Here is a 9,706-nt window from a genome sequence, read left to right as displayed (position 1 = left end):
ATATAAAATTCAAATCTGACCACAAGCACAAGAGCATTATATAAACTACCATTACAAGTTCAATTCACAAGAATATATACAATCCATTTCAAATATCCAATTAGTAGGCATGCTGATATATGAGGACAACTGCAGGAAATCATAGAATTGGCAGCTGCCAGGATGAGGGAGATCTCCAGGCCACGACTAAACGCTTGATTGAAATGGAAACGTGACTGGAATGTTGACACAAAGGGGAACCACGAGAAGAAGACGATGGGAACAAAGATGATGGCGTCCATTCCTGCATCGTACATCCTTGCAATCTCACGAACTGAATCCCATAGCCCAAGGGCTTTCACTACCCTCTTCCATGCGACGGCCAGCTGTCGTGACAAGAAAAATTTTGGTGAGGCATGTGGCACCAGGCAAGTTACCAGCCATTAACTTGGCACTTGTAATATTCCAAATTTGCTTCAATTAAGTAGCAGATTGATATAATGCAAGTATTTCTCAAACAAAATAAGGATGTTGTACTTACACATAAGACACACCAGCCAGTTGCTATAAAAGCAAGTGCACTTGCAAATAAATCAGCAACAGTGAACGATGTGAGCACGATAAGAAGGGCAATTCCTGCAATTATCCCAATAGCAAGGACGCCCTGCAGAAACCAAACAAAAGTCGGCAAGGCTGTCGACTTCTTCGGAGTTGCAGTAAAAAGCTGAAAGACAACAGGACAAAGCTTAGCTTAGAGTTCATCCATATATAATTTTAAAACATGAAGCATTTGAATGCTCAAAGAATTAACATGATAAACCTTGAATAGAAGAACCATAACAACGAGTACAATCCATGAGAAGTCATAAACCTGCACAGTGACAGAAGGCATTAGATACACAGAACAAACAAAACTCAGATGGTGATAGGATCCCAAGTTAAATATAACATCCAAATGGTTGGTTATTAATGTTTTTATGTTGCTTAAATTGAACATTTAAGTTACAAATATCTACTTCAAGACCAAAATCCATAATAAAATTACTTGGAAAAAATGAGGTATAATAACATCATTCAACAAGGAAAAATCATAAATTGTATTTCACGCTATAAAAGAAAGACAAGAATGTTTTGTGTTACACATTGTTGATAAACAGGGTTAATTCTTTTAGGGCCTGGAAAAGGTGAAGTTCAAGGATTCCTACAACAATCAGATCTTTTAATTTCCTATATGGAGGAAAAGTGATGCCCTGTACTACTCCCTTCCCTCAAACAGAAAAGCTACCGATGATCAGCTTCATCAACATTGAAGAGATGAGACGTGAAAACAGGAATAGTTGCTTTTGAGTCATTCACCATTACTTTGCTAATTAAGTAATCAGGCACAGATTTAAACAGGAATAGTTGCAGTGTCCAAAAAATACTAGATAACAGAGATCCTAAATTTGATCAACAGATAAGCTTAAAATACGACGAGGACAAGCAAATTGAAATAAAGAAGGGCTTAGTTTCTCTTATGTGCGCGTAAGTGAAGCTACAGATCTACACACGGCAAGGCTATAAAATCGATCAGGTATCTATCTAATCTAATTATAACAAATTACAAAGTGTATGTATATACAAAAGGGCTTAGTTTCGCTTATGTGCGCGTAAGTGAAGCAACAGATCTACACATGGCAAGGCTTGAGCTTGACAAGATGGGAGAGAGAGAGAGAGAGAGGTGTTATGAGGGGGGACTAACAGTGCGATCCAGACGGCGCCGACGAGGGGGACAGCTCCCCAGAGCAGGCCGCAGATGAGCCCCACCGCTTGGCGGATCCAGTGCACCGCGTCTAGCAGTTGATCCTGCCATAGCCCGACCGAGCCGAGACGAGAGCGTCAGTCAGCATGGCAGCAGCCATCGGAGCGCACGTGGGAAATGAGGGGCGGGGTGTACCTTGTTCCAGGAAGCCTCTGGGTCGAGGTACCTGGCGAGCTTGGAGGACAGCGCGTGGCCGCCGCCGCCGCCGTTTGACTGTTGCGCCTGCGCGCACGACTGCTTCGCCGATGACCTAGCCTTGGCCATCCCTCGCTCGCCCTCATTGCCACTCACTGTGGGTTGGGGGAGTAGAAGCAGATGGAGCGGCGGCAGGATCCCCGAGGCACGTGCGACTGTGGAAGGAGCCCGGCGGTGGCAAGTGCGGGTCCAAACCCTAGCCAGCGTGCACCCTCTGTTTTATATGCGTGCAAGTACTAGCGTCTCTCGGGTGGGCAGAAAGGCCGCGCGTGGCCCAGGCCCAGGTTAGCTGCTCGTAAGTTTTCAGTCGCGGCATTTGTAGGGGCGGCTCAATCACCAGCCGCCCCTACAAATAGCAACATCGAGGGTGGCTGGTGAGTGAGCCGCCGCTACAAATCCTACCCATTTGTAGGGGCGGCTCGTATCACCAGCCGCACCTGCTGTTCTATTTGTAGGGGTGGCTGGTCTCGTGGATCTTGAGCACGCCACTATAGGGGACGGCTCCATCACTAGCCGCCCCTAAAAAAAATTTGTCCCGTTGCTACAAACCATTTTTCACATAGTGTTCATTGTCGGTTGTTTGAGTACCCAGACCTTCGAGTCGGCATGTTCCACGGTTTGCACAACATGGCAACGCTGTGCCAGTGGCCACACTGTGCGCCCAAGCGCCACCAGTGCGCTCACGCTGCACACGCACGAGCACGCTCACGACTCCCCTACGGCCATCGAAAGCCGCGGTCATGGCCGAGCCTTTCGGTTTCCCCTCATGCACAGACCTAAGACATCACCTTTCCTAGTTACCACGCCGCTTTGGCGCCCCTAGGCACGTGCCCAGGTTTCCATCATTGCCCCGCACCGGCGATGCTGCCCCTAAACCGGGCGCGCACTCTACAAGATCACCACCTTCATTGGTTGAGCCCTGCACGCGGTCACCACGGCACGGACTTGCATGGCCTAGCACAAACCTGTGTCCCACTCTGCTCACTGCCCTTTGCCTCGCCCTGGCTTCATCGAGACCCCGGGCGTGGCCAGCCGAAGCTCTGCCTCCCTTCTCGAATGCGCCTCGCCTCGACACACCGCACGCCGCGGTCCGGGCGATGCTGATTGTCCGACCCCGGACAACCCTTCCCAAAGCCGCGTCGTAGATTTCGCGTGCACCGCGCGGACACGCCGACACCGCCTAAGGCTTCCGTCGAGCACCTAGTGGGTGACTTGCCCCGCTCTGGGTTGGAGCCAGCCCAAGGCCGAGTTTGAGCCCAGCAGCAGGCCGAGCCCACCTAAACCACGAGGACCAAAGGCAAAGCAGCCCGTAGCTCCTCTGAAGCCCAGTGCTGGCCCCTCTCTCCTTTCCCTCTCTTTTCTTCCCTAGGCCGGCTGGTAGCGCCAAGCCCAGCTCGGCTTCCAGCCCATGCATGAGCCCTCTCTTTCCCTTGCTGATGGGCCAGCAGCAGCACAAGTGAGCCCGCTTGGCTCTTAGCCTTTTCTTTTATCTATTTTGCAGAGCACCTTGCCACCTTCTATAATTCATAGAACATTCATCCTAGCTCCAAAAATTATGAAACTAGTTTCATAATCTTTCTAACATCTTACCCTACCTTCTAGTGCAGTCCTTGAGTCTAGTAAGTTAGGTTTTTATCATGGTTTTATTGCTTCTTATTGGTGGACGTTCTCGGCATTTTCTGTGTGTAGCGATGACTTGAGCTCGGATGGATCCGACGACGCACCCAGAGGTGATGGACCTTGATGGTGGACAACCCAGACTTCTAGAGATGCGTACCACTACTTGCTCGACATCGTAGGTGTCATGGCAGCACCTTATCTTAGAGAAACCTATTAGGCATTGCAAGTAGAAATGCTAGTGCTTTACTTTACTCATTTGCTAGTATATGTGATGCATGCTATTGCCTGAGCCTTGATTGCCTTGATTGAAAACCCCTTCACCCTGATTACCTAGCTTCGGGCTTGCACTTATATAACGCCTACCTGCTTGCTTGCATTTACTTTCCATCATATTACATATATGCCTTGTTATGTGATGTGATGGTTGGTTGGTGATGTGATTGGTGGATCGGGGTTTGCCGTAAGGCTTTCCCGTGAGGTAGATGGTAGGTTGGCGTGACGAGAGCGTTGAATCCCATGTGGGTGGTGGTGATTGAGGAGTTCTGGAGATATTCCTTGCCTTGACCCATTTCTTTGGTGATACCGGTCGGAGTGAGAGGATTTACCCTCGAGGGGTGCACTTGGTGCGTGGAGTGCCTATCGATACGGGACCCACGGGACACCCCACAAGGAAGGGAGAAGACCTAGTCTAACTAGGATTCTTTCCATGTAATCTTAGTAGTAGTATTATTCTATAATCCTACTAGGAACTCTCATTGTAAACCGACTTGGACTCTGGCCTCCTGAATATATAAAGGAGGGCGGAGTTCTTAGAGAAAAAAGGCAAGAGAACACTTGACAATCAATCCAGCGCAAAGGCTAACGCTGACTGGACATAGGGCTATTACTCGATCATGGTCGAGGGCCCGAACCAGGATAAATCGACTATCTCTTGCGTTTACCGTCGAGTTCTGCATATGCCGAAGCCTGAACAAACTGCCCCGGGTACCCCCGTGGCAGGCTATCAGTGGTGAAACATCGACAGCTAGCGCGCTAGGTAGGGGCTTTTGGCAAAACTGCATCCGAGAGCTCGACGGACCTCGACAATATGATCTTCTCGACGGGATCAACCTTCATCTTCGGTTCATGGATCTATGAGGCAGGCGATGATGGCAAGCTCCAAAGCCGTCTCCTCGAAGATTCGGATCACCATGAAGACCTTTCTATTTCAGTGACTACGACAGATCAACTCGCTTGAAGATTCGCGCAGCTCGTGATGTTCGATCCAACTCAGATTTCGTGGCTTTGCGCATCCAACTCAAACTCAGGCTCTAAATCTGAGATGGAGTCTTACCCGAGTTCTTTCGAGAGGTCAAGTTCTTTTCCGGCAGGGTTCTAGAATGCGGTTTCGGTCTATCAAGAATACAACTCGGAGTACACTCAGAATCCTTTTAGGAAGTCAAGTCTTTTTCTGTTCGAACTCCACAAAATGGAAAAATCTTATCAGGCTCGGCCTGAAGGATCCCTCGATCCGGTGCATAGAATGCCACTGAAAAGAGCTCAGGAAGGCCTGGTATTAACTATAACATCTCAAAACTACATCATCCACTGGCCAGGTTCTGTTACTGAGGATAGCGGAACCCGACTAGTCGGCACGACGACAACAGCGATTCTACCCTACCAAGAAGGAGACTCGATTTGTGACCTTGAGACCTCTACTAAAGTTGTCAGCGACTCCAACAGTATGGAAACCAACACCGATAATAGAACAATTCATGCACAAGAAGTATTCATGGTTCGCCGTCCTCGATCACCATTGGTCCCCCCGGAAGCACCCAACATCAAGTCATCGGATGAATCTGAGTCCAACATATCACCCTTTATCCAGGGGCACGATGGTGAGACCGAGAATTAGAAGCAAGCCAGAGAAAGAAGAAACAAATTAAAACAAGGACGCCAACGCCGTGCTAGGCAGAGCAAGGAAGCTTGGATCAAATATGAGTCAGATCTGGCCGAGTACAATAGAAGAAAATCAGAACAAGAAGTCGAAGAAAGACGAGCGACGAATACACCCTACAATAGGATCCGAGAAGCACTAGAAGAACTCGGAGTGACCTCACTTCCTGGTGAAAAACAGGGACAGCTCCAGGACCTTCTTCGGTCAACAGCCCTAAGGGTGCACGATGGAGAGACCCGCTCAAGACTACCTGCCAGGTCAACGTCTCATAGACAGGAAGATCAAAATCAAAGGAAGTCTGCTTTCGAGAGACTCGGACCAAGGGAAAGTCACAACAGAGAAAGTAGAAGGGACCATAGTCAAAACTACCGAGTCGAACAACCAAGAAAGGCCAAAAGCAAAGCACCAATTCAGACAATCCCGTAGAATTACTCTCACCAAGACAATAGTTGGCTAGAAGGAGGTGCTGAATCAGAATACACAGAAGCCGAAACGCACGATAGATTCCCCTGTTTTGCGAACAGACTTGCTTCAATACGACTACCTCACAAGTTCAAGCCATCCAACCACTCTAAATATGATGGCATGACCGAACCAAGGCAGCGGCTCAGGATTTACTCGCAGTCAATTGAACTAGCCGGAGGAGACGACGATATCAAGACCTTATTTTTTCCTATGGCACTGGAAACCATGCCCCTCCAATGGTTTGACAAATTAAATCCAGGGTCAATCATAAATTGGGAGGACTTGCAAAGGGTTTTCTGTGAAAATTTTGTGGGTATCATTACGCACCCCATCACTCATGCAGAATTAAAAGGACTCAAGCAGAAAGGAAGTGAAACTCTCAGAAATTACTATCGACGATTTGGCAAACTACGTGCTCAAGTACATGACATCATCGAACGAGAAGTAATCGATGCTTTCTCTCATGGAATTATGGCTAGGTGGCAATTTTAGGACTTCTGCAAAGAAAACCCGAGAAACAATGAAGAATTCAGACACACAGTAGAAAAGATGATTACTGCAGAAGAGAATACACGAGAAAGGTTCCTGGATAGAAACAACCAAGACAACCCAGACAAGCGGAATCATCGAAACATCAGACATCAGGAAAGAAAACGTGGACCAGACAACACCGTAGCGGTGGCTGATAAATCAAGGAAGTTTTCCAAACCCAGAGGGTATGACAACATTGAAAGTATGCGTTGCATCTTGCATCCTAAAGGAAATCACACCACCGGAAATTGCTACACCTTCAATGAGCAATACACAAGAAAAGATAATAAGGTAAACAATAAAGAAGACAATCAGAAAAAAGATGAAGACAACCACGAAGACAAGGGATTCCAAAAATCCAGGGGGACAGTAGCAGTGATCTTCGCTAGGGCCTCAGATTCCAGAAGCAAACATCAAGAAAAGCTAGCTCTATGAACTATCATGGCAGCAGAGCCGGCTACTCTAAGATATCTCAATTGGTCACAGTATCCAATCCAGTTTTCAAGAGAAGACCAATGGACCAGCCTAGGAAACGTAGGCCATTACCCACTGGTTCTAGATCCAACTATCGCCGGTATGACTATCACAAAAGTACTAATCGATGGAGGAGCCGGACTCAACGTCATTTTTGCAGAAACGCTAAGGAAGATGGGACTACAACTCGCCGGGATGATTACACCAACGAGCACCCCTTTTTATGGGATAGTACCCGGCAAGGCAGCCATGCCACTTGGACAAATCACTCTACCGGTTACTTTGGAACTCCCTCAAACTACCGAACAGAATTCATCAAGTTTGAAGTTGTAGACTTCGATTCATCATACCACGCAATCCTCGGGCGCCCAGCACTAGCAAAATTTATGGCAATACCGCATTACTCATACCTATTGCTTAAGATGCCAGGGCCTAGCGGAGTCCTTTCCCTTCAAAGTGATTTGAAGTGCGCTTTTGACTGCGATGTTCAGGTAATTCAAATTGCAGCAAAAGCACAAACCAACAATGGTAGAAAAGAAATAGCCACTATTGCTGCAGAAATGAGCCTAGAAGAACTAGAGATACTGGCTAAAAAGCCAAGCATCCTTGCACCATCAAAAGAAGCCAACATCAAGCAAATTGACCTGGGCACCGGGGATCCTTCCAAGACGGCAACCATCAGTGCCCACCTCTCGGCAAAATAGGAACTCGCGCTCACTAGCTTTCTTTGGGACAACAAAGATATCTTCGCTTGGAAGCCTGCCGACATGCCAGGTGTCCCAAGAGAGTTGGCTGAGCACAGAATTGATATCAATGAAGGCTCCAAGCCTATGAAGCAACGGCTATGACGATTCTCACCCGACAAGAAGGCAGCAATTAAAAAAGAAATCACAAAGCTAATGGCAGTCGGCTTCATTAGAGAAATCCTTCATCTAGATTGGCTAGCAAACCCAGTTCTAGTACAAAAGAAGAATATAGATGAGTGGCGCATGTGCGCCGACTACACATATCTCAATAAACACTGCTCGAAAGATCCGTTCGGGCTACCACGCATTGATCAAATAGTTGATTCAATAGCAGGATCTGCCCTATTATCCTTTCTTGATTGCTATTCAGGATATCACCAGATCGCATTAAAGGAACAAGACCAGAGCAAGACATCTTTCATCACTCCGTTCGGTGCCTATTGCTACAAGACCATGTCGTTTGGACTCAAGAACGCTAGAGCCACATACCAAAGAGCTATCCAAACGTGCCTTGGTGATCAGATCAGCGAAAACGTAGAAGCATACGTGGATGACATAGTAGTAAAAACAAAGAACCTGGACACACTAATTGAAGACTTAAAGCGAACCTTCGAAAACCTGAAAAGGTGGAGGTGGAAATTGAACCCAAACAAGTGTGTATTCGGAGTTCCTTTAGGACAACTACTCAGATTCTTGGTCAGTCATCGTGGAATCGAAGCCAACGCCAAGCAAATTCGAGCCATAACAGAAATGGGCCCTCCTCGAAGCGTCAAGGATGTACAGAAACTAACAGGCTGCATGGCGGCCCTCAATCGTTTCATATCAAGACTCAGCGAAAAAGGGTTACCTTTCTTTAAACTACTAAAGAAGATAGACAAGTTTGAGTGGACGGAGGAAGCCAACGAAGCTTTCAAAAGACTTAAAGCATACCTCACCTCCTCGCCTGTTCTCACACCTCCAAAGAAAAACAAAGACATGATGATGTACATTGCGGCAACTACTACTGTGATCAGCACAGCAATAGTCATAGAAAGAGAAGAAGAAGGGCGCATATATAAAGTACAACGCCCTGTATACTACATCAGCGAAGTACTATCAGAATCAAAAATCCGGTACCCGCATGTGCAAAAACTACTCTACGCCCTCCTGATCACTTCACGCAAGCTTCGTCACTATTTTGAAAGCAACAAGATTACCGTGGTGATAGATTTCCCACTCGGAGACATCCTACACAATAGAGACACAACTGGGCACATATCTAAGTGGGCAGTTGAACTTGGTGCTCTCAATATCGATTTCACCCCATGGAAGGCAATCAAATCTCAAGCCCTTGCCGATTTTGTTGCCGAGTGGATAGAAATTCAACAACCTATGTTAAATACCATTCTTGACCATTGGAAGATGTACTTTGATGGATCACTCAAGCTAGGCAGAGCCGGTGCAGGCGTTCTCTTCATCTCTCCAAATGGAAAGCAACTCAAGTATGTCCTTCAGATATTATGGCAAGCTACAAACAATGAAGCAGAATACGAAGCCCTCATCCATGGACTCCGAGTGGCAATTACCCTTGGAATCAAGCGATTACTCATATATGGCGATTCGGCGGTAGTCGTCAACCAAGTCAACAAAGATTGGGACTGTACCAAAGAAAACATGGGCGCCTACTGTGCTGAAATACGAAAACTAGAAAAACATTTTCAAGGATTGGAAATTCTACATGTCCTGCACGACTCTAATATTGCGGCAAACGTCCTCGCCAAGCTCGGGTCTGACAGGGCGAAGGTACCACCTGGTGTATTCATAGAAGAGTTATCAACTCCCTCTATCAAACAACCCGGTGAGATAACCCCTGAACTCCCAGCTAAAGGCACCCAGATTTTGGTAATCACCACCTCATGGACCTAGGTTTTTATCGATTACATCAAAGAGAATAAGTTGCCAGCAGATAAAGCGGAGGCT

The 9,706-nt window shown here is 47.0% G+C and overlaps 1 protein-coding gene across 1 annotated transcript; it reads right to left on the bottom strand.

The window, feature by feature from the left end:
* Positions 1-777: 777 nt before the first annotated feature.
* LOC136455176 (uncharacterized) lies at positions 778-2,044 on the bottom strand. Its single transcript, XM_066455311.1, has 4 exons — positions 1,916-2,044; positions 1,721-1,824; positions 1,265-1,345; positions 778-850 (listed from the first exon to the last, which is right to left on the bottom strand). The coding sequence occupies exons 1-4, from the start codon at positions 2,042-2,044 to the stop codon at positions 778-780; spliced, it is 387 nt and encodes a 128-aa protein (XP_066311408.1).
* Positions 2,045-9,706: the final 7,662 nt, after the last annotated feature.

Source organism: Miscanthus floridulus, chromosome 5, assembly GCF_019320115.1.
Source record: "Miscanthus floridulus cultivar M001 chromosome 5, ASM1932011v1, whole genome shotgun sequence".
Lineage (NCBI taxonomy): Eukaryota > Viridiplantae > Streptophyta > Magnoliopsida > Poales > Poaceae > Miscanthus > Miscanthus floridulus.
The sequence above is the reverse complement of the archived record's forward strand: the minus strand, read 5'-3'. Positions and strand labels throughout refer to the sequence as shown.

Coding starts and splice junctions, on each gene's coding strand:
- LOC136455176 (XM_066455311.1), bottom strand. CDS start 2,044: ATGGCCAAGGCTAGGTCATCGGCGAAGCAGTCGTGCGCGCAGGCGCAA. Junction 1,825..1,915: donor CAGAGGCTTCCTGGAACAAG/GTACACCCCGCC, acceptor GGGCTATGGCAG/GATCAACTGCTAGACGCGGT. Junction 1,346..1,720: donor GGCGCCGTCTGGATCGCACT/GTTAGTCCCCCC, acceptor TTACTTAATTAG/CAAAGTAATGGTGAATGACT.